The sequence below is a fragment of the Artibeus jamaicensis genome, unplaced genomic scaffold, assembly GCF_021234435.1.
Source record: "Artibeus jamaicensis isolate MK-2021 breed Jamaican fruit bat unplaced genomic scaffold, CSHL_Jam_final contig_233, whole genome shotgun sequence".
Classification (NCBI taxonomy): Eukaryota; Metazoa; Chordata; class Mammalia; order Chiroptera; family Phyllostomidae; genus Artibeus; species Artibeus jamaicensis.
The window spans coordinates 31,449,994-31,474,998 of record NW_026521486.1 but is presented as its reverse complement, the minus strand read 5'-3'; the positions used below and the strand labels follow the sequence as shown (position 1 = coordinate 31,474,998).

The window sequence follows — 25,005 nt, the reverse complement described above, 5'->3', positions numbered from 1 at the left end:
TCATGCATTGCCGGCCTTTGCAGCACCCTGAGGGCATGACGCACCTCACCTCTGTTCCCAGAAGCAGTCCCAGTCAACCTCAAGGGCACCCTCTTAGAAAGTGTAGGCGAGTTCTGATGTCTGATTGGCTCTGCTGGAGCTGGCCTGCCTGCAAATTAACCTTCAGGCAAAAGTTGCCAGCTCTAATCTGCTGTATAATAATTCATTGTGTGAACATTTTCTTCTCACTACCACCCTAAGAGGACTGAACCCTTATCGAGACAAAGCTCACCTGAGGTGCCTTGCAAAGACTTATCTCCCTCAGTAGGAGAGAGCAAGGAGGTATTTTTCCACCAGTGAGACATGTATAGTTATCCACTGATATTGCTCAGACACCCAGGGAAAACTGCCTCCAAGGAAGAGAGATATAAAATCCATGTACACTCTTTGGGTTGAGCCCAGAAATTAGTTACCGAGAACACTAGTTCTAAATGTCTATCATTCAGCGCATGAGGAATCCAATACTGCTTAGCACTAACTAGTCTACATCCAACTAGACTCCACCATGGATCGATTCAAAACTTCTCTTATAAGTCAGAATAGCAGTACTTCCCTTTAATAAGGACCAGCTCCTAGGTACACAGGAAAGGTACTCAGTGTTACAACTATCCAGGAATAGCGAGGCATTAAAAAATCTAATAATTTTGCTTTCAAAAACACTGAATTTTCAACTCCCCACCAATGCTGGTTTCTCCCCTTGGCTTCATTTTCCCCTTGTGGTTAGTGATGCTCTCTGACATCAATTCTTCATGTACAGGCAAATATTACTCTTACAGTTTTACCTCAAATAATAATTCATCCACTCCTATAGGAACCTCACATATATGAAATATACCTAAGACTGGGAAATACAGAAAAATGGCAAAAAATGTCGAGTCTATGAACCAAGGGATGTATTGCCTCTCAAATCCAAAGTCAGAAAGTTTATTTGCTCATATTGTGCCCAAGTTTAATGAGTATCATGCTAGGAGGTATGTCAGTATCTTGTTAGGTAATATTGTTAACCTAAAAATACAAGAGACTAAACTGAGAGCACTTACTTGAGATCCAAGGTTATTTTGAATGTTTTAACATTCCAAAGGTTTGACGAACCACACACAAGGCAGTTCCCTCTGGGGTGGCAGCTTCAATGCCACTTTTAAAGCGGCTCCATTTATTACTTTTTACACTATGTACTTGGAGATATAAAAATAAATTAAAATATGCTCAAAAATTTGCGGTTCTAATAAGATTAGTGAACCTGGTTTCATGAACACAGAAGAAAAAACAACACAGAAATGTAAGATTAAAGGAAGAGTCCCACAGCAGGCACCAAGAGAGAAGCCAAATCAGAATTATTTCTAGTTCTATTCTTGACTTGCAGAGTAAGTTGAGGCTAATTACTAAAATGGGTATTAATTTAGATTAGTTTATGTCAAAGCTCCTATTTTATTCTGAATTTCTATGAATATGGTTTCAAAACAGTAGATAATCTGATAGCAGGAAATAATTTAAAGTCACAAGGTTAAAAAACAGTGCAGAACAGCAGTCTGGGGATTATTTACTACAGAAGCAAAGTACTCTATAGTAGGCTTTATCACAGCACATAAATATTTTTCACAAAGTCCTACAGGCAGGAAAAGGCCAGAGAAAACAATCATATATTATTACACTTATATTCTTTATGCTATCATTTTAATTAACTTATTTGTTACCTAGGATCCTCTACTAAAATATACAGAGTGAGGCAAAAGTAGGTTTACAGTTTTTCACATAGAAAATAATGCAATAATTATGCCCTGGCTGTTGTGGCTCAGTGGATTGAGTGCCAGCCTGTGAACCAAAGGGTCGCCAGTGTAATTCCCAGTCAGGGCACAGGCCTGGGTTGTGGGTTAGGTCCCCAGTAGGGGGCAGACAAGAGGCAACCACACACCAATGCTTCTCTCCCTCCCATCACCTCTCTCTAAAAATCAACAAAAATAAAATAATACAATAATTAATGAATAATAATGTAGGAATAAACTGGTTTGTGGACCTTGTCTGCTCTCCAATGCAGGCATCTTATCCATACCTGTCACATTATGTCTCAATAAATATTTTTTGAAAAACATAATTTTTTCTTTTGATGATTTTGGACATTTGCATTCAGTTTATAACCAACTTTCTGAGAATTATTTAGCTTTATCTCTACAGAAACTGGTTTAGCATTCATTGCCTCTGATGTGTTTTCCAACAAACCAAGGAATCTCCTAATTCTCAGCAGATGGTGACTAGGCGTCCTACAAATTTAACGCGGTTCTGACACAATCCACCTGGAGATAGTGCCAGATCCCACAGGTCAAGGACTCAGCCCCACAAGACCGCCTTCACTTCAGACACACCAGTCACGAGTCCAGGTTGCTACCTGTGCTTCTGACCAACTGGTTATACAAGGTCTTCCCAGAAAGTACAGCCATGTAAATATGAAAAGTAGAGACATTTATTGAAGAAGATACAAGATACATTTTACATAGGACAGTGATGCCTCAGCTGACTTCAGAGTAGGCATCTTGGGACCTCACACAGTCTTCCCAATCACCATCAGGTGCCCCAAACTATGTTCTTGAATCTCATCTGTGTCCTGAAATCTCTTTCCTTTCAAAGGTAATTTTAGTTTTGGGAAAAGCCAAGAAGTCACAGGATGCCATATCTGGGCTGTAGGGGTCTGAGCCACCTGGGTGACTTAATGTTTTACCAAAAACTCTGCACGAGATGTGATGCACAAGCAGGTGTGTTGTTGTGATGAAGCTGCCAATCACACTGGTTGCCCATAGCTGCAGCCTTCCGAATCATTCAGATAGTTTCTGCAGAAAAATGTTCAAGCTTCAAGGAACATTTGATGCAGATTCATTGCTCTCCTGGCTCAGTCATTTTAAATATGATGGCCACACAGTGCACATGCTCACTGAATGGTGCCTACCACCCCCACTGACTAGTACAGTGAAGTCATTATTCATGCATGCGCATTCCAGTCCACTCTCTTTGGCTGCCGGGTTACTTTACACAAACTTTTCGTTGTATTAACAATAGCTGGACTTTTCCCAGACAAGACCTCATAAATTAAGGATACCCACAGGTTGGATTATTTTGCCAGACTGTCTCACAGAGTTCAGAAGTCAATAAATGAGGCTGAAAGCTCTAGAGCAGGAAGATTTTTTTTTACCTTTTAGACAAAGAAACAATGTGTGAAACTTTAAAAAGGCAGAAGAGTTTATTTAGGCTAGAGGTAGTAAACAGTGAAGAACTAGGAAGATAAAGATTAGTTTAACAAAGTTTATTTACACAGATACTTCAGTCCTGTCTCTGGTGATACTGTCCTCCTTCCTCCTGCAACAGGGAGGGCACCTTTCACGTGGCAGATTTATCTCCTGCTGCCAGGGATGAAGGGTGAGGTACAGAGAACTCTGAGTGAACTTCCTGCTTCTGCTGTTTTCTCAAACTCCTTTGGCTTGAGCTACTCGATACGCTGAAGTGCCACCGTTTGGTGTGGCACATTGTGAAACCCATCAGGTCCGAATCATTGCACAAATAAAATTGTCTTTCATGCTTCACACTTAAATAATAACTTGCCCCAGTGTGGCATACAATTCTCATAATCTTTGAGATAGGAAGTGTGTGGTCTCCTGGCGTTCGGAGTTGCAGGTTGGAGACCTCATGTTGATCAACAGATTGGGAACTGATTGGGCGGGAATGGAAATGAGGGTGGAAGAAAGAGAGATCTCTTCTTATTCCTGTCCCCCCCACTTTCTCCTCCACCCAAAGTTACACAGCAATAAGGATGGCACGAAGAGGAAAAATTGGAGAGCTATTTAGAAGATGCAGATTAACTGTTTTTGGAAAGTAGGTAAGAAAGAGGGCGAAGGTGGCTTCTAGATTCCTTGATAGAATGACTTGCTAGTCTTGCTTCAAACTGGTTTCAAGGTGAATGTAATAATGCTTTCCTCTTCCACCAAACTCTTCCTCTCCCTGATCTCCATGTTTCAATTTGTAGTTGGTCTGTATCTTCAGGGCATTCAAAGTCTGAACCAACTCCATTCTATAGTCCTGGGAAGTCTAAGGTTTATCAGCACCTGTAGACACAAACCTTTCTTAGCGGCTCTCCTCTTTGAGCTTTCATTATACTTGAACCAAATCTCTGTTACCACTTATCAATTGTGATGTAATTGAAAGGGTTTGCCTACTTGTCTTTCCCCTTTGAACTGGGAGACCCCAAGGGGAATAATGTTACATTCATCTCTGCCCCTTCGATCCTTGGCACTGAGATGAAATTTAAAGCAGGATAGATGGCCATTTAGAAGAAGAACACTAGCAAAAACTCCCTTTCACATAAAAGGAGTTTGTGAGATTGCTAGACCTGAAAGCATTTTAACTAAAATACACACATGTGAGACCGAGTCTTTGGGATCCCTCTACCCGCTCACTCCTTCATCCTTCATTTACCAGCGCTGCAGTGAGGTACCAGGCACTGGGCTGGGTGATGAAGACACACAGGTGATTGGCAACTTGCAGCTTCGAAATGATCAGGGACTAACAGAGAAACTGCACCTGAGGAGTGGCCCCTTGAGACCATCCGATTTGCAGAGAATTCAGAGGTCAGGCAGTGGGCCTCACTGGTTTTATCAGGCATCGCGTAGGTAAATCATGCATATTTGGGGAGTTAGATGGCAGGTGGGGAGCAACACCTGTCATTGTTGCATCAAATGAACTTTATGCCAAGATGATGAAAATGGAAACTTCGGCTTTACCTTTTTAAATATTCAGGAGCACCAGTACTATTTCAGGGGAACACATCACCCACAGCTTAGTTAAAAACAGTGGTCCTCTAAAGTTGACCTGAAAAGCAAAATTGAAATGTATTTCTATTTGGACGAAACCTGTCTGAACAAACGCATGAGAGTCTAGAAGTGGCGAAGACAAGTTTTAGAAATAATGCGGCCTCTGTAAACTGTCACGGGGGCGGAGAGCAGGGCTGCCTTAGCCACCGGAAGGTGACCTGCTCATTTGCGGAGAAGGACAAGTGCCTACTTGAGCCCTCGTCCTTGAAGGGGATTGAGCGAGCGGAGGGGAGGGGTAGGCGGTGCTCCAGTTTCCAATCACAATAGAGAAAGCTAAGAGGCTGCAGAGGGGGGCGGGCCGCCGCCTCCTCCTTCCCTGCGGATCCTGCGCCGGAGCAGACGCACGCAGCTGACATTGTCTCCTTGGCGGGACTCTTTCTAACATCTGGGGAGCCTTCTCTCTCCCGGTAGGTTTCAGCTCAATATCCTGAATTCCGACTGTCGGGCAAACCGGGTGGGAGATACAGGGAGTCCTGGTGCGGCGTGACTGGGGGAAGGACCGGGAAAGACTTGTGTCCTCTGAGGTCTTTAGTCCTGAGCATCCGACTCTGGTCCCAACTCAACTCCTGGGTTGGAGGCGGCAGGTCAGGCCCTCCGCCGGGGATCAAGGCGGAGCGAGGCCCTGCTGCTGAGACCCAGGCTTTGTTCGCCGCGCTGAAGAGCTCGCTGAGGTCCTGTGCTCCACGGAGGAGAGACTTGTCTTTGCAGCTGAAAACGGGCTCTCGTCCTTGACCGGCTCCTGGCGGCCCCATCGCCCCCAGTGCCTGCTGGCGGGAGCCTGGATCCGTGCCTGACGAGCTAGGGGAGGGAGAAGGAGCCAGGTGACTGCTAAGGGTGGCTGATCTTGAACCTGGGAATTGGAATTAACAACCACGGGGTGGGAGAAATACCACTGCTTATGCCAGGATGAGGGTCAAGCCCTGTCTGCAGGTCTGACCCTGCGCTCCGGTGTGGACTGGCTGGAGCTATAGGCGGGTTCATTTCGGTCCGTATTTCTGGATGCTTGGGGTGCTTTGTTTAGTTTGCCAGCTTCAGGTGTTGAGAGTAAGGAAGGCCCAGACTTTTCCGCCAGAGACTTGATCACAGGAGATCTGTGGTTGCCGCCTTCCCTTGTGACCTGTTCTTCTCTGCCTCCCGTGGCGCGGAGAGGAAGAGGCGGCTTGAAGGCGGCCAGCAGGGGAAGCTGCAATTAGGGCCCAGGGAGGGGGGAGGGCAGGCGCTCCCCTTCGGTGGAGAAATTAGATGACAAAGAGGGCTTTAAAAAAGTTAGAATTGAGAGATATTTCATAAGGGGGAATCTTTGTTCCTGGACTTAAGGCACTGGTTTATCTCTAATAATTTATATGCACAAGGGGTTGAGGGGGATGGAAATGTAAAGGACCAAGAGCCCGGGGTTGTTTTTACCGTTTACCATTCTTCTTACAGCGACCACTCTTTGGAACAGCCTTACATACAATACAAAACATTTTCTTTTAATTTCTCATAACTCCTGTTAAAGAACAGTTAAAGGAAAACATGTTTCTCCAGGAAGATCTGAAAGAATCTGTACTGGCTCAAGACTTACAAATTACAGTTTCTGAAATTACCCAAGTTACTTTAAAAGATCTATCAACTAGTCAGTATTTATGTAGCAACCATTTATGGATTTGTGTTTTCCACTGCTTGCTGGGTCCTCTATACCTAAAGGGCCTTAAAGCAACTAATGAAAATAATAAAGAAAAACTACACAGTTGTGTCTGTTCAACCAGAAGAGATGTGGCATTCTTCTGATTCTGCTCAAAATGCAGGACATATATGAATTTCACTGTAAGGTCATCTATTTGTAGAGACAGGTAGTTGCATGCTGTTCTATATTTCTTTAGCATCCCCAAGAAACTAAATGTTCTGTGTAAAGGCTAAATAATCTCTCAGTTTAGTCCCTAAAGATTGGGAAATTTTTAGGTGGGGAATAATTTTAGAACAAAATAGTTGTTACACAAGTTAAAGTATTTTATTCCAACTCAGACACTTACTAACTCTTAACATATACAATTGCTAAACTAGGTTTTGTTACTTAGTTAATTGCAGATGAGAAACAAACACCAAGATTAGGAAACAGGGATACAATTTTTAACAGATACAGTGGCCTCCAAGGCAATGGCCTAACATTAGAAGTAAAAGGCAAACATCAATAATGGATATTATAAGGGGTTACAATTGTAAGTGATGCTTCATTCTGAAGGAAGTGCTCATTTATGATGTGTACCCTCTCTGTGTTCGAGAAGGCAGAACGGTACGATGAATTTTGCCATTTTGTTTTAGTTCTTCAGAGAGTACACCTGATCATCAGATAGATTTGTTATTATCATGTAGAATGTTTTCCAACAATTTTTAGTTTATTTTTTTAATGTGTAATTATTTTGGCCTTTCTTAATGGCTAGAAAGGAACTAAGCAAATGTTGATATTTTTCTACTGTGACCCCCTGAAAGGAAGATGTGTAAATATCTGGCCAATTTTCAATAAGCCTCTAAGGTACACTAAAAGGGATTCAAGGTAATTTTTTGTCACCTTTTGTATAAATATTACTTATCACTATTATATTGTCACTATTTATTTAAGCACACATTACATATTGAGTACACTGTGGCACATTTAAAGAAATGAGTTAAGTACAAGAATCACTTAGTCCCTCTCTTTCAAGAGTGATAATAACCATTAGTAGTAGAAATTATATTCATAATTGACCATGAATTTTTGTAGACCAAACTTACATATTAACTCATAACTTACATACGAGTTAATAGGGAGCCTTAACTTATATAACATAGTTAACCTATAAATTCTTTAGAAGGAGAATGAAAGCATCAGCTAATTTAAATATAAATATGCTTGTCTTAGCCAATGAATTAATAGCCACAAGACAAAATTGTTACAGCTTGTTAAACACTAATACAGAATCAGAGGCTGAAGAACCCACTTCTAATAGTTCTGTGGAGGTTTTGCCTTGATTAACTTCTCCATTAAATGAGTTACCTGGTTCTTTAAACAGTATTTTAACTCAGTATTGCAGCTGTAACACTCTCAGGATCCTTCCCATTCAGGGCGCATGTATAATATTTGATTCTGTTTTTGCAGTGCACAATGGCAACGCTTAAGGAAAAACTGATTGCACCAGTTGCCGAAGAAGAGGCGGCAGTCCCCAACAATAAGATCACCGTGGTGGGTGTTGGACAGGTCGGAATGGCGTGTGCCATCAGCATTCTGGGAAAGGTACGTTTCAGGACCGTGTTCTTCAGGCACTTCAGGATTTTGTTGTATCTTCAAAAGATTTTCTTTCCTGAATCATATGAAGTAAGTTGTAGACATGATGCTGAACCTTTAAATACATAAGCATGTGTCTCCTAAGAGAATGGCAGTCTCCCTATCTGACACAATAGAGTTAAGACCCCTGGGAACTTAATGTTGATGTAATACTGTTATCTCATATACAGTGCCAGATTTAAAATTCTTTCTCTGTCAATAGCATGCTTTTTATAGCTGTTTTCATGCCAATCTAAGATCATGTATTTTATATACTTGTCATAGCTCTTCATTCCTCTTTAATCTAAAACTGTTACTCATCCTTCCTTCGTCTCTCCCATCAGTGACGTTTTTGAAGAGTCCATGACGTTTTTGAAGAGTCCGTGTCTGTGGTGTAGCGTGTCCTTCTGTTCACATTGGTCTGATGTTTCCTTCCAGGGCTGTCCAGCCTGCAGCCTGTGGGTCGCATGCAGCCCAGGATGGCTAAGATTGCAGCCCAACACAAAACTAAATTTACTTAAAACTTTTTTTTTTGCTCATTAGTTTTTGTTAGTGTTTGTGTATTTAATGCCTGACCCAAGACAAGTCTTCTTCATGTGGCCTAGAGATGCCAAAAGGTGGGACACCCCTGATAGGTTTCAGTTAAATTTTGGGGTGAGGTTATGACTAGGTGATGTAATATCCTTCCCGGCGCATCAGGAGTCATGTGATGGCCAGCTGGTCTCATTACTGGTGGTAACTGCAAGATTTCTCCACTGCGAAGACCCCTTCACCCTCTACAACGAATAAGTAATGTGCACAGTGGCTTTTTGAGCTCATGAGAACATCCTATTATTCTCCTCCAACTGTCACCCAATAGTTTTATTTTGATATAATTTTAAATTTACAGAAAATTTGCAAGAATAGTAAGAAAAGTAAATCTTTCATATCCACTTTACCCAGATATATCAGTTCTTAGATTTTATTTTCTTCTCTTCCTCTCTCTTTCTCCCTTTCTCTTTGTACGTGTGTGTACTTATAATGAATTTTTTGAACCATTTGAGAATTAAAAGCAGACATCATACCCTTTCCTCCGAAGTCCGTGGGAGTACATCCATTTAAAATAGGACATGTTTACATATTCTCACATAACCACTGCTCACATAACCAATGTAGCATCAGTGGATGTTACATTGATAATGGACTGTTAACCTTCCCCTCCTTCAGACGATGTTTTCTCTCTATACCTGCGTGGACTTTTGGCTTGCCTCATGTTCCCTTGTGGTTTAAACGATAGTTAGCTCTGTTTAGTCTCCAAGGACTTTAAGGAAAGCTTTTTTTCTTATTTACCTCACTGGATTCATTCTTGTTCTTTCTGAAGGCTGCCTCAAATGTAGGAACTACCTACTCCCCTCAAAAGAAAAAAATGCTGCCTTGTCTTCAGAACACACTGCCTCTTTGTGTTGATGGGAAGGCTGCATGAATAACTCCCCGCTGGGCATATTTCTGTTTACAAAGTTTAAATTCTAAAGGAACAGATTCTGAGTCTCCACTGAGAAAAAGTGTGCAAAGCAATCAGCTAAACTGTGCAGTGTGCAACAATGAAATTTTGTTATTTTGCATTTTTCTATCTCATCTTAATTGATTAAATGCCTGTGATTTAGGATAGCTATTTTCCAAATTACAGGGAATTCAAATAACCACAGTTCAGCCCTCACTGTTCATACCAGTAAAAATGAAAAGCAGTCCAGCTTGCCTTTCTTTCATGTAACATTTATTCAGTGTGCAGATGTTCACTGTTTTCAACTGAAATGCTGGATTTGAAATAATAACCTCAGGAAATGGGAGCTGTATCCGCTGGTGTTTGCAGATGGGGTGGCTGAGATGTGAGGTGAGGGAGCCCACAGCCTGCGGCTGGTAGTGGCAAAGCTGCAGTTTGAACCCCAGACTCTGAACTATTAACCACAGTGACTCTGACATTTCTTTTTATTCCCTGCTATTTATTACTGGGGCAGGCAAACACATAAAGGAGTTAGTGAAATGCCAGCTAAGGATTTAGATTTTTCAGAAACCTGTATCTGGGCTATCCCAAGTCTATGTGTACCTCAGTGATCGTTTTAATTGTAAATTTACAGTCCTCCTTAGTAAATAATTTAATTGAGACTGTATCTGCAGTTACATAATACTTTGGCCCAATTAAGGGCTTAAGAGAACAGACCCTGTTGCCGACACTGTAGGAATCTTCCGATTTAGATGCTTGCTGCTAGCGAATGACTGCCTTATTCAAACACCATTTCTTCATTAAAAAATATTTAGATCTTATTTAATGAGTAAGGATGAAAGTGCTTCAAAATTGTTATTAATATAAGGTGAGGATAGACCCCCCCTAGTTTCATAGAGAAAGGAAATTAACAGTGCTTATTCTGTTTGGTCTCTGTGTGTTGCCTCATTTCCCCACAAAAGTTCCAGGAGGAACTTTTATTGTCATCTATATATTACAATTGGGGGAAAAAAAACTCAGAAAGATTGAATGACTCCGTGAAGATCCCATAGATAGTGAATGCCAGCTCTGGCCCTTTGAGCTCATCAGGGGTGTGCTTTACAGAGGACGCACATGGCTTTGGCCAGAAAATGAGCTCGAAGAGGCCCACAGCTCAGCTAAGGCCTGGGGAGGTGACTCAGACTCCCCAGTACGGTGTCCCACCATTGCAAAGACCCAGTTATTTTCTGCTTGAGCTCTCTCCCCCTCCCCTATCCTCATCGCCAAAGTAATAACCATAGGGAGTCTTTATAAAAACAGGAGCTCTCCCACTTAAACACTTTTTAGTAGTGTCCCAGCGCACATGAGCTACACATACACAAAAACCCTGGGAGGCGATGAGGACCTTTCCCTGCCTGCCTCTCAGCAAGGCGTGCCGTGCACAACCCCAGGGGGCGCCATTCACTGCCCGGAGCAACAGCCAGTGTAGTGTGGCACTGCTTTGGACCTCATTTGTTACCCTCTGCCCGCTTCCTTCAAAACACCAGCCTCATTTGGCTTCAACCTTTTACTTGATTTTCCCTTTTCCTGGAATGTTTCCCAGGAAATGGGAAACATCACTGGGGTGACTCCTTGCTATCATTCTGATCCTGCCTTTGCAGACAGGCCCTCCCTGACTCTCAGTACAAAGTCAACTTCCTTCCCAGTAACTTTGACATCACCTTGCCCCTTGGTATTTATAGCACTTCCACCATCAGAAACATCTTAAATCATTTGCTTAATTCATATTCTTTTCCTGATACATTTCATGAGAGCGGGGACCTTGCCAAATTTTTGTATTACTGTACTCCTGATTAGTAGAATAATGCCTGACACATTCAGTAATAAATATATGTTAACTAACAGAATATTACTGCTATTACTAATAAACTGCATTTACATTTGGCTGAATTTTGATCGTAGCTTTTCCTTTTTCATGGCTTCTACTGCCAGATGGGACTCTTGCCCCACCACCAGCCGCAAATTCTGCATTTAGCTACCAGGGTCACATGTAGCTTCCATGCAGATTCATTCTGCGCTGAGCCTCTGTGCCCAGCTGTTCTTTGTCTGTTCTTAATTTAGTCAGCTGTAGCCGTGTTCTTCAACAAACACAACATAAGAAAGCTCTTAGAAGGAGCGGTGTAATTACAGACATAGAGCAAAGCATTTTTTATAGTGCAGACTTGGCTTACAAGTGGAATTTAATTAAAATTTGGAAGAGACAGGTTAATGGAACAAGCTAAAAGCCCAGACATAGGCCCAAACAATATTTAATGGTAGAAGTGCATTCTAGAAGAGAACAAGTTATTTTTTAAATGGTGCTTATCCAGTTAGCTAGCCATTTGAGAAAAGGTACACCTTTCCCTCCCATAAAATTCTGTGCACCCTGAATACTTGAATATAGAAATGCAACCATCAAATATTAAGGCGTTGGTGGCTTAATTTATTAGCTGTGGGAGCCAAGAGGCAGACGATGGCTATGTCTGGTCCACACAGTACTTCAAATAAAAGACATTTTTGTAGTATGTTAAATAAGGTTTCAATAGTGATGTTCTTGGCTTCTAACTAACCTTGTTCTTTAATAAGTTACTGTTTTTACAATTAATCTGAGCCTTGCAGTTTTTAATATTTTAAAGTATGTTTACCACTGAAGTGAAATACATTGATGGTAAATTCATAGGCCATACTCTAAGTTACTGCAGAAGGAGACCCATTGAAGCCAAACAGCAGCATCTCTACTTAGTCACACGTCTTCCACTTGCCTGCCTCCACACCTGGAAGATACTCGGGGGTGCAGACGCAGCTAAATTCAGCGTTGTGATTAGGTTTCTAAAGTGTATCTCTTCCTTCCTTGCCAGCTGAGAATGCTCTTCTCTGCCGGTTCTCTACACCCACTGAAACAAAAGACAGGATCTGCGATCCTGTGATAGCCTTTTCCACTTAAGCCCCGAATAGTTTTGCCCTGTAGACTTCAACAGCACACATGTGCTATTACTAAAATAAGAGTGATGTTCTCTGCTCAGTACCTTGACAGAATGCTGTGGCTATTATTAAGTTACATTGTACCATTGGTTGCCAAAGAATGTTGTTTAATTGTAATGTTGATGAGACACCGTGCTAACTTAATTCCTGTTTATAATAGTTAACCTATGGTAAAATGGGTTCATTATACATCAGTTCGCCACAGTTCCAAGAACTATCAATGATGTTAAGTGGGGACTTATTGTATTAATTTAGAACTTAAAAAACACAAATGAGGGTTTTGTGTGACCTTGTGAGAGGGTGCAAAGGAATAAAACCATTTTAACAGTGTTAAAATACGTGTTTAGGTAAAAAAAAAAAAAAGGGAGAAAATTAATGCTAGTATTCGATATACATAGAGAAAATATTTGTAATCCCCAACTCATAAAATGGTCATTTCAGAAATTTGCCAATAAGTTACTTGCTTGGAACTAAGAACACACTCAATCACGAGGAGGCTTGAGTCTCATAAACCCTCATGAGCAAACCGTCCTGGCTCACTTCATGAGGGCAGCCAGCTGCTGGGAGTCTAGAGACAGGACGGTACTCATTCCTTGGCTGCTGCAGGAAGGACCTGCTTTGCTGGCAAGCAAAAGTAGGTCAACTTTCTTACTGGCACTTTCACTTTTCTCTGCTTCCCTCTGCACGGGTCAACAGCTCCCTGACTCTGCCACTACTACCCTGGGCTACTTTACCTTACCCTTCAAAGTTCTACCTGGATGCCAATTACCAGCGGGCTCCAGTATTGATATATCATATCAAGCTAATTATTTTGCTAGCAGCCCTAAGAACAGCAGAGGCAAAAACTAGTGATGTTTCAATGGGAAGGATAACTACTTTTTAAAGACTTCACAAATTACGGATTTCTATAGGATAATCAAATTTCAAAACTGAGAGGTTGTTTAGCTGCATCTAGACGGACACCCTCCCTGCTCACTTTTACCAGAAAAAAAGATCAAGGATTTACTGAAGAACACACGTGATTACTGAAAGGGAAAATCCAGAGTTGGTTTTTTTCTCCCACTATTCAGGTAGAGATATGGAGAACTATAAACATATAGAATATGTTATACATAAGGCATGTTTTACAGCACATGTACAGTTGTGCTAGATCAAGAGTAAATGGTATACTTATTTATTTAAGTTTTTATTTTGCATGGGTGGTAGAGGATGACAATTGGAATAGAATATAAAAAGCTCTGAAACTGGGCAAGTTCAGATTGATTATGTTTGGAGAATCTACTAGTCCTGGATCCCTCTGTCCATAAAACTCTCTTTCCTTCCCCACCACGATATTCAAGTTGGTCAAAGCCAGCCTGAGGGGTCAATACTTCCAGCAGGGCTTTCAGTCCCACTTTAAGGTCAACTTAACTCATGATGGTTTAAGCCATATCTGCCCTTAGAAACTCTTCAAACTGGGGGTGACCTCAGGGATGAACACACTGCCCAAAATTGTTTCTGGGTATGGGTGGGTCTCTCGTACACCCTTAATCCACTGTTGAACCACACTGGTTTCATCAGGAATCCTTATATCCACATATTCTTAAAGCCATTTGCATTGTATAAATCAAATTCTATTTGATTACTGGAAGGTGAAATTCCGAAAAATCAGTGTCTTAAATAAATATCAGTAGTTTATTATAAAAGATTTTTTGTTGTTGTTGCTGTTTAAATAAAAGAACTCACCTAATTCTATAATAAAAGTCTTAAGGTTTTTAGACACTGGGCTCTTAGCCATTGAAAGGGTTTCTGGGTTATACTGTGAACTGGGGTGTCCTAGAGTAGCTTAGGGGACTAACACCTGTTGTTGTGACTCTAGTCCCTGGCCGATGAGCTTGCTCTGGTGGACGTATTGGAAGATAAACTCAAAGGAGAAATGATGGACCTGCAGCATGGGAGCTTGTTTCTTCAGACACCGAAAATTGTGGCAGATAAAGGTAGTATCATTTTGAGCCCAGTGTGATCTATCTAATAATAAATTGAGCCCTAGCTGGTGTGGCTCGGTGGATTGAGCACGAGCCTGGGAACCGAAGGGTTGCTGGTTCAATTCCCAGTCATGGTGCGTGCCTGAGTTGCAGGCCAGGACCCCATTGGGGTGCTCATGAGATGCAGCTACACATTGATGTTTCTCTCCCTCTCTTTCTCCCTCCCTTTCTCTCTCTCTAGGAGTAAATAAATAAAACCTTTAAGATAGAGAGATATCCTCTCTTCCTGATACAACATTTAGTCTTTCCATCGTGATGAGTGTAGTGTTGCCAGTTCTTCTCTTCTTCTGGTTCCGATTCATTCTGGCGGACAAACACAGCGTTGCCTCTATAAACAAACCCCCACCTGACTTCATACATTTGATGTGTCACATTTTAGCATATTGTTATTATGTTTGTTTATGTGTATCTGAGAATGGGAAGGTTTTAGATGGGGGGGAATTACGCAAAGTAAGTTATTTGAATGCCTTGAAGACACTAAATAAATTCATATCTTAGCCATCCTGGATTAGCACATTCATGCAGTGATTCTGCCCGCACAGCATGGCTGTGCCTACAGATGTAGGAATGTGGGTTCCAAAGTGATTTCTAACAACACGACTACTACTGATACCTGTTATTGATTGAATGGTTAAGCATTCTGTTTACTATGCAATTTTTGCACGTCTCATTTTACTTCATCTTCACAACAGCCCTATGAGGATTCTATCCTATTACATCTACTTTATGGCAGAGGAAATTGATAAAACAGTAGTGACCCTCAGAGGTTACATAGCAACACAGTTTAATTATGTCATCCGTAGTTAATAGGTCCAATGACCACATCAAGTCATCATGTCTGTTTATTTTGGGAAAGGACACATTTACTTGAGGAAGAAATAACACGTTCTCTAGAAAAACTCGCTGCTAAAAATGAATAAACTTGAGGATTAGAAATTAATTGCTAGCCAAGAATAAACAGTTGAGTTCCTTCCTTCCCCATGGAAGGAACACAGATTGAATCAATACTACAGACCTAAAGGTACCTTTTACATTGTTTATTTTTATTGAAGCGCTGCCTGTTGAACTCACAGTTTATGTTTTGTGTCATTACTGACAATCCAATTTTCTCTAAAGTCAATAGCAAGTTGATTTTGTTAGCCAGAAACATATTTTTTAAAGATTTTATTTACTTATTTTTAGAGAGGGAGGGAGAAAGAGAGGGAGAGAAACATCGATGTGTGGTTGCCTTTTGCCTGCCCCCAACTAGGGACCTGGCCTGCAACCCAAGCATGTGCCCTAACTGGGAATCAAACCATTGACCCTTTGGTTCTCAGGTTGGCACTCAATCCACTGAGCCACAGCAGGCAGGGCAGCCAGAAACCTAATTTAGGACCAACTTTACTTCCTTGGTCCATTCTCTGAGCTAATTTTATGTTTGGAATGTTTTCATATAGGAGAAAGAAGCCACAGGAACATTGTACTTCAAAACCTTTAATACAGAAACACATAATTCTCACATAAATTCTAGGAGCTTATGGATATTTAGCTAGTTTTAGAGTGTACCATACCCGAGAGGTTTTGATGAAGCACTGCATTTGAAGTACCTTTTCCCCGTCCTTCCAGACTACTCTGTGACCGCCAATTCGAAGATCGTGGTGGTAACCGCAGGAGTTCGCCAGCAAGAGGGAGAGAGTCGTCTCAACCTGGTGCAGAGGAACGTCAATGTCTTCAAATTCATCATTCCTCAGATCGTCAAGTACAGCCCTGACTGCATCATACTTGTGGTTTCTAACCCAGGTATGTTAATCAGTTATAAAGGGATCAGTTATGTTAAGGTCAAAGCTTTCTGGTTTTGTTTGGTTTTGTTTTTTATTTTTTGAATTTGAGAAAATCTGTCCTGGCATGCACTAGCAGAAGCGATTTGCATGGCTTCTGTTATTGGCCCCAAAAGAGTGGTGTTTGCAAAACAAATGGCACCATCTGAGGCCAAACGTTTAAAAATGGGAAAAAAGTATTGATTAATATGAAGCAGTGTTGTCTATTCTATCTGGGATTGTTTTAGAGTGTAACCGCTCTTAAAATTTTTGTAAAGATTATTCTGGGATACGTAATGAAGCATTTGAGTGTAGCTTCAGTTTCTAAGAAACATTTTAGCATATTTGATCTTCTGTGTTCCTTATCTCTAAAACTCTTCATAACTGAATCAGATTGAATTTGAAACAAAAAGTGTAAGAAAACCATTATTCAGTCTTGGTTTAAATATAGAAATAGACTATATTAATAGACAAACACATGCTAACACCAAATGTTAAAACAATACTTCTGGTTAGAAAGAATTACATTTTTTTACCTACATAGTTTAAATCCACTCTCTCTTTCAATCTTATTTTGTCTATAATTTGCCACCAAACTTACTGTTTACTGGTGAGCATAATAGACTATTGAAAAAATGGTACAGCTGATTATTTCTCATAGTTCATATTAAGAAAGATTGTAAGAGCCGGGGAATCCTTATACTTTATGAAATATTGAGAGCTGAGTGCCAGCAAAGATGAAATTATTTCAGGAATCCTAGTCTCTTGGGTTACAGCTTACTAAATAGTTCAGCCGTGCGTCTAAAAGTCCTCATGGTGGCAGATAGATATAGAACAGGAATGACAGACACCTGGCACATGAGACGTTGTTATGGCCTGTGTCTGAGGCAGATATTAATAACCAGTCGCACAACTTTCCAGGGATAGCTTCAAAGTCTCGACACCCTCGAGTCCCTCTTGCTGAATCCAAGTTGCCAAGGAAGAGTTTGTAATATCTGTCCACAATAATCTTAAAATAGCTTAGCCAGCGTCTATTTACGACTGTGGAGTTGGGGCCGCAAATTAACTCCTCATCTTCCTTGCATGCATATATTCCTACTTACATAGCTCAGCCTGTGAGGACTGTGGCCAGTGAGTTTTGCCTCTGCTGACTCAAGGCGGCACCACGCCAGAATAAAAGCTGTCACAGAGGTCTTCTTATTAAATGGTGGGAAATGTTAATATCTTGCATTTAACAGTTATTTACTGAATAGCATCTGTGCCCCTGGAAAATCTGTAGTAGCATTCCTTAGTAATTCAGTAACCAATGGCTTCTGGTGTATGACGACTGTCTTTAACAGTCATGGAATGTACAAAGTAGAAGAAACTGAAGTGATGGTCTAATTCAACCCCTTGTCTTTCTTTCCACACACAGTGAAATTAATTAATCTTCTAGGTTCTTATATGTTCTTGTTTCAAGTAATAATGTAAATAAAACACAAAGATTCATTTTCCTTGTCTCTCTAATCCCTATCGTCTCAAACATAGTCACGGTATTTGCATCTTTCTAGGCACGACCCATTTTAGGAGTCGAGAAATGGAAGAGGAGGAAGCTGAGCCTCTCATGAATTTACATAGCAGTTGAAATGAGTTTTGAGTTACTTACATTTTTTTTCTAAATTTTTAGTGGATATTCTCACCTATGTTACCTGGAAACTAAGTGGATTACCCAAGCACCGTGTGATTGGAAGTGGATGTAATCTGGATTCTGCTCGATTCCGCTACCTTATGGCTGAAAAACTTGGCATTCATCCCAGCAGCTGCCATGGGTGGATTTTGGGAGAACACGGCGACTCAAGTGGTAAACATAATAAAAAGAAAACAAAAAATAGATAATATTTAATGTGTACTACTTATGGTATTCTTGCCATTATGGATTTTTTGTTTTTAAATTTTATTTTATACATGTTCACATACTTAACATTACAAATAAGTAATTTGTGGAAGGTAACTTTGATAGAAATTAAGCAAGTACCTGTGTTATGATGATATCACGTATCACATACTAATCTCATATTTTCTATATTTATTATTTGCATTCTACTGTAAGAGAAAGCTTCCTCTTCTCCACTTATTTATTCTTTTATTAATATCAGTACAGACTCAGATTTTTTTTTTATTTCACAAAAGTTCTGTTACCCTTGTTCTAGTGCACAAATTGTCTCACGTTTTTCAAGTAACAGACTTCTTAGGCTGGCTCTCCTGTCTTTCTGACATCTCACCATTTCTTGAGCCCTGCCTTGCTTTCTGGAACAATACAGTGCACCAGGTTCATCTCCTCCACCCCCTTACCAGCATTAGCACCATCCACGTCTCCGATGAGCCCAGTTTCCTTCTAAGGAGAATGGTGTTTAGAAACCATGACCTGGGATAGGTGTGCTCATGCTCCTGGTGTGTGTTGGCTACTAGACTCACTGGACAGAGCTGGAATAGCCGTTGTGTTTACGGGAGACAGATGCACTGGGCAGCCAAGGCTTTTAAATAACCAGTGTCTACTATTCAATAATGCAAAATAAATCTTGCTTCAAATGAAATCTCACTTCTAATAAACTATTAATGATAACTAACAATCACTCAAATAGTATGAAACCTTATGGTGTATTTATCAAATATTTTCTTGAGGAATTTAACCAGAATTATTGGACATCAATGAATAATTGTAACAATATTAATATTGAAATAGTTAAGCATCATTTATTCTAAATGTGAAGTTGATATTTCTCTTTTCATTGAAATGAATAGTTCTGTTCCAATTTTATGTAAAACCATTTACAAACAATTGTGGTTATATTTAATAACTCTAAGCCTATTTATTAAACACAGAATTATTTTATGCATTGAATGGGCTTATTGTATAAAACTGTAATAATACAAAACTTTAATATTAATGATAACCATGATCTACATTACACTAAATTTATTTCTACCCAATATGCAAAGAGTTCATTTCTTTGCACTTGTGCTTTTTATACAATGAGACTGATTTTTTTTGATATATTTTATTCAAGAGTTCTTCCTATCCAAGGATTTATCTGAATTTATTTCCTATATAAAGTATTTAGTACAGTGTCTGGTATATAGTAAAAGTTTAATAAATGCTAGTCTTTACAAATATACAATTACTAGAACCACAGATCTGAAAGTGATATGGTATGTTCTCTAGTTCAAGACTTGCCTTTCAATGAGGAAAAAATAGAGGCAAAGCCACCACTGTGGCTTGTTGATGGTCCTTTACTTAATTAGTGGCCTAATTACAACTACAATCATGTCCCAAACCAATGTTCTATTCACACGCTACTGTGTCATTTTTTTCCAAAACATCTTTTTTCCTGTTTCCCTATTGATCAATATTATGTATGTGGAATGAAGAGAATTCAGGCATGCTCACTATGGCACAATTATGTAGACCTCACAGTTTTCACAGACCATGAAAATGTTCTAGTGCTTTTCCACTACTGGCCAGAATTTGCAAAAGTCGTGGACTAAAAGAGGTTTTGCTTGGCCATGGGCAGCTCTGCCCTTCACATCCGTGCTAGACTTCACCCCGTGCCCTTACTCATATTCCCCGAGACTGTGTTGCTTTCCTCCAAACGTCCATGAGGAACACACGCACTTACTGCTTAAGGGCCGGTTGAAATGCCTATACTTTGTAGCCCGTTCTGACACTCCTTTTCCCCTACATTAAGTAGCCCCCTATTCATGTTTTATTATGCTTCCCCCCTACTTCTGTGAGAGCTAATCCTTGCTTTAGTTTCCTTCCCTTGTCTGTTTCTCGCATTAGCTTCTGAGCTTGTCCGTGTTGTAGAGTGTGTCTTTACTCATCTTTGTATGCCTAGGTCTTCAATACCGGCTCCTGGCTGGGCAGGGGGTGTTAGAATAGACAAGGGGGTTGTGCTGGTGTGCCAGAACCCCCAAAAGATACAGCCTTGGGGCTCGTCTGCTGGGCCTCTGGAGCCATTCTTAGAAGGAAATATTTGATCCAGTTAAGACCAGAAAAAAATCATTGTGGTTACATGAAGTTTCTTTCAAGAAATAGATTGAACTGGAGGCATGAAAAGAGATCATTTGGCTACCCAAGATTTTTTTTAACCTTGCTCCAGAAAAAAATGGGGCTTATATTAGAAATATAAACAGGAGGAAAATTAAAATTTTCTTAAACCAAAACTTTAGGACATTTCTGAACCAGAATTTCTTGTGATTTTATGAACCTAGAGAAAAACAAAAAGTCCCTGTAGGTACTGTAGGTAGAAACAAAAAGTTTCTGTAGGTGTGACACAATCATCCTGTTTTTGCACCAAAATGGTTGAAAGTTAAAAGATCCGATGTGTGGCCCTTTGAAGGCCAATGTTGGCCTTGTGGGGCCCGTAGACTGGAGTCATTTGTCACTGGAGCAGGTCCAGTGGGTAGCCTGCATTAGAGGTGAAATCTGAACTAAGAGAAGAAAAGGTTTCTGAAAACAGTGTCAGAAATGTGTACAATGTCTATTCTTATTTTTATTTTCTTATTTATAGTGGCCGTGTGGAGTGGGGTGAACGTGGCCGGCGTTTCTCTTCAGGAGCTGAATCCGGAAATGGGGACGGACGATGACAGTGAGAACTGGAAGGAAGTGCACAAGATGGTGGTGGAGAGGTACTTGGAGGGGCTTGATTTAAGGCAATTATGTGCATCTTCACTCAGATAAAATTATATGCAGCTGCTGAAACAGACCAGACCACCTTACACAGGTCAAATGTGCCACACCAGTCCCTGCGGGGGAAGCAAATATTTTTCTAGAGACATTCTGTTGTAGAGATAACAGGAGCAAAACATGGCGTTAATAAGTGAGACCGGCGTTTGAAAAGTGTCTTATAGAAGGAGACTCCTAGTCTCGTAATTGCCTAAAATAAATACTGGCTGGTTGATTGTTGAAAGTGTTTGAAATTAAGCTGTGCTATATTTACCTTTCCATATTCAGATTAAAAGGTCCCCCTTCCATTTTCTTTTTCTGGAAACTGACTCTTGAGACTAACCATTCTCTCTTTCTATGATGTTTGTGCTTATCATGAAACAAGGTGTCATTTGGCTCTGGATTCAGTCATGGCACCAACACTAACTATATAGTCTCAGGGAAGTCATTTAACCTTTAAGTTTCATCTTGCTTTTCTCCTCTGGAAAGTCATATGGTAATAGAATTATTGTACAAATTGAGTAAAAGCAGACATACCTATGCACACACTTATCATTGATGAGCTTTTAATATTAGCTGTTATTTACAGAAAATTATTGTAACAAAACTAACTGATATTTCAAATATGGAATCATTTTATTCAGTTCAATTTTAATGATATTTTTTCTGGAATTTGACCTGCAAATAGATAATTTATTTGCTTTAAATATTTTATTTATTTTTAGAGAGGGGAATGGAAAGAGAGAGGGGGGAGGGAAACATCAAAGTGTGGTTGCCTCTCACACGCCCTCTACTGGGGGACCTGGCCCACAACCCAGGCATGTGCCCTGACTGGGAATCAAACCAGTAACCTTTTGGTTTGCAGGCTGGTGCTCAATTCACTGAACCACAACAGCCAGGGCATGAAAGGTTAAATAATTTAAACAAGATTACATAGTTCATAAAAAAAACACAGTAGGAGTCAAAACCAAAAAGTCTGGTTTTAATAACTTGAGTCCAATTTTAGTGATTTCTGTTATGAATGTTTTTTTCCTCTTAGTGCCTATGAAATTATCAAGCTAAAAGGGTATACCAACTGGGCTATTGGATTAAGTGTGGCCGACCTCATTGAGTCCATATTCAAAAATTTATCCAGGATTCATCCAGTATCAACCATGGTGAAGGTAAGACAAACTGTTACAACGTATAAAATGGTTTCTAGTTTTGTATTCTATAAATAGATTCACTTAAACTAGGAGAAGATAAAGTCTCAGTACACAGTTATTTCTGTATCTCAAAGTTTTAGGGAGATTTCTTCTTTTACTACAGAAGTCCAAGACAATGAGCACAAATTTTAGAGGCTAAAACATTCAATAAACTTTTATAATTTTTCATGTATGATGTGGCAAATTAAATATTATCTCAATCTTATTTGGCATATCCTCACAATAAATAATCATTTAAATAAGTACATAATAGTTTTATTTTAACTTGGTATATTAAACTATAGATTGCATTTGATATAGCACTTGATACCCAAGCAAATTTAGTTTAATTCAAGAGCTATGAAACAACTAAGTAATTTTTTTAATAAAACTAAAATTGTATTAAGATATTTTGTAAGAAAACTCATTTTCCAAAAGTCAATGTCCAAGGTAAAATATTAAGATGGGTGCAGTAGATTAAAAGAAGCATACAAAAAAAGATAAATATAAAGCATTTGGGAATAAAATGTCAGATTTTTTAAAAAGCAGGTATGGCAAAATTAGTGTCTTAGAGTACATATATAAGAATTTGCTTATTCTCTCTACTTTTGTGTATATACAAAAAATTTGGAAATTACAAATTTAAATGAACAACTTTAACATAATTAAATAATTTAAGTAATTATGTAGTAAAATTGACTATAAGTAAATTACTTTATACAAACTGGTAAAGTGTTTTAGATATTGTACGACCACTATTCTGGACATCATAGGCTGGCAACCACCTGAAATTCTCTTTTGAACTAAAGAATTTTAAGAAACTTAAGATTGCATTAAAAGTAGCCCACTAAGAAGCATATTTGAATGTAATTTAATTTGAAGACTTATATATTAATTTCTGTTAAGGTATCTAAGAGAGAGAGTTGCCAGTAAGTTCAATGAAGTACTTACTACATTCTTACAAAATTTCTAGTTTTACCATAGTGTATATTAGTCTATTCCATGTATAAAACCTAATTCAAAACACAAGTAGTATGGAAATATGGGCCTGTAAGTGATGAAAACTGAAGATTGAGTTTGTGCTTACAAAAATTCTTTCTGCTCAAACATGGGACCTGTGATTAGTCTTACCTCTGCTTGTATTTTTTCATCTAAATGCTTTCCTTGTCTGGCAGGGGATGTATGGCATTGAGAACGAAGTCTTCCTGAGCCTTCCATGTATCCTGAATGCTCAGGGATTAACCAGTGTCATCAACCAGAAACTGAAGGATGATGAGGTTGCTCAACTCAACAAGAGCGCAGATACCCTGTGGAACATCCAGAAGGACCTCAAAGACCTGTGACTGCGAGCTTCTAGACTGTAGAAATTTAAACACTGCAACGTGATCAACCACGAACCTTTAGTTCCCGTCCATGTACATGGATCACAGTTTGCTTCCATCTTCCCGAGTATGTGAATTTGGGCTCACAGAACTGAAGCCCAGGTGTAGTTTAATGCTTGCAATATGAATCCTTGAACAAATAAAATTAACTATCAGTGTGCTTCTGTTTCTGAAATCCTTCCTTTAATAGTTTCTGAAAGATTTCAGTTTTGCAAATAATTTTCTTTTCCATCATAAATTTTCATTGATTCTGTCATCTGTACTTCTTCTATATTCCTCTCACTAAACAGCACAAAAATTTTGTCACAACATGTGCTAGAATTTTGTTGTTGTCTCGACAGTATGATTATCCTTTTTTAAGGGACTTGATTTTTTTAATGGCAAAATTGAAAGTACAGAGATTTCCCATATACCACCAGCCCCCACACATGCATCGCTTTCACCTTTACCAACATCACCCACCAGAGTGGTACACTTGTTAAAGTCGATAAACCTGTATTGACACGTCACTATCATGCGAAATCCATAGTTCACTCCTGGTGTTGTATATCCTGTGAGTTTAGATAAACGTGCAAGGACATGTATACATCATTGTAACAGTGTTTTTTTCACTGCCCTAAAAATCTTGTGGTTACCATCTGAAAGTCAACAACTGAAGAAGGATCTGTAGCTAATGGACAGCATTTACAAGGAAGTCTCTTTTAGTTCTCCAAAAGGAAGATCCTCTAAAACAGCTTTCTAAAATTGGAATTAATTTTGTTAGAGTTAGTTCTACTTGCTAATAAAAAATTTGGAGGTTTATCATCCAGATCCAGGCTACTGAGAGACAGTATAATATGAGGTTTAAGAGAGAATTTAGGGCATACTTCTTTTAACAAAGCTACCAAAAGAACAAAGCTTCTTTTAAGTAGTTTTGTTAACAAAACTACTTAAACTGACCCCTTTATATCTATTATCTAGGGGTCCGTTTAAGTAGTTTTTAAAAAGGAAATCTGTCATCATTTAAATCTGGAATTCAGTGCTGGTTCAATCACTGATGAACTGATTTGGAGCAACCCTTAAACCTCCATTTTCTCACCTACGAAATACTGGTGACTGTGGTACTTCTTCAGTAGGCACACAGTCACATAGCCACTAAGCAGCAGAGCTGGGATTTAACTCAGGCATGTAGATTCTTAATCTGTGCTCTTAAACACTTCTTGCTACACATTGTAGTAAGTATTAGTTATTGTTACATTTTTGCATGAGAGTTCATAAAAATC

At 39.6% G+C, this 25,005-nt stretch overlaps 1 protein-coding gene across 1 annotated transcript; it reads left to right on the top strand.

The window, feature by feature from the left end:
• Positions 1–5,190: 5,190 nt before the first annotated feature.
• On the top strand, positions 5,191–23,903 carry LDHB (lactate dehydrogenase B). Its single transcript, XM_037136646.2, has 8 exons — positions 5,191–5,299; positions 8,008–8,142; positions 14,511–14,628; positions 16,282–16,455; positions 18,139–18,312; positions 21,023–21,140; positions 22,217–22,340; positions 23,537–23,903. Exons 2-8 carry the CDS (start codon positions 8,014–8,016, stop codon positions 23,702–23,704), a joined length of 1,005 nt encoding a protein of 334 aa, XP_036992541.2. The 5' UTR covers positions 5,191–5,299; positions 8,008–8,013; the 3' UTR covers positions 23,705–23,903.
• Positions 23,904–25,005: the final 1,102 nt, after the last annotated feature.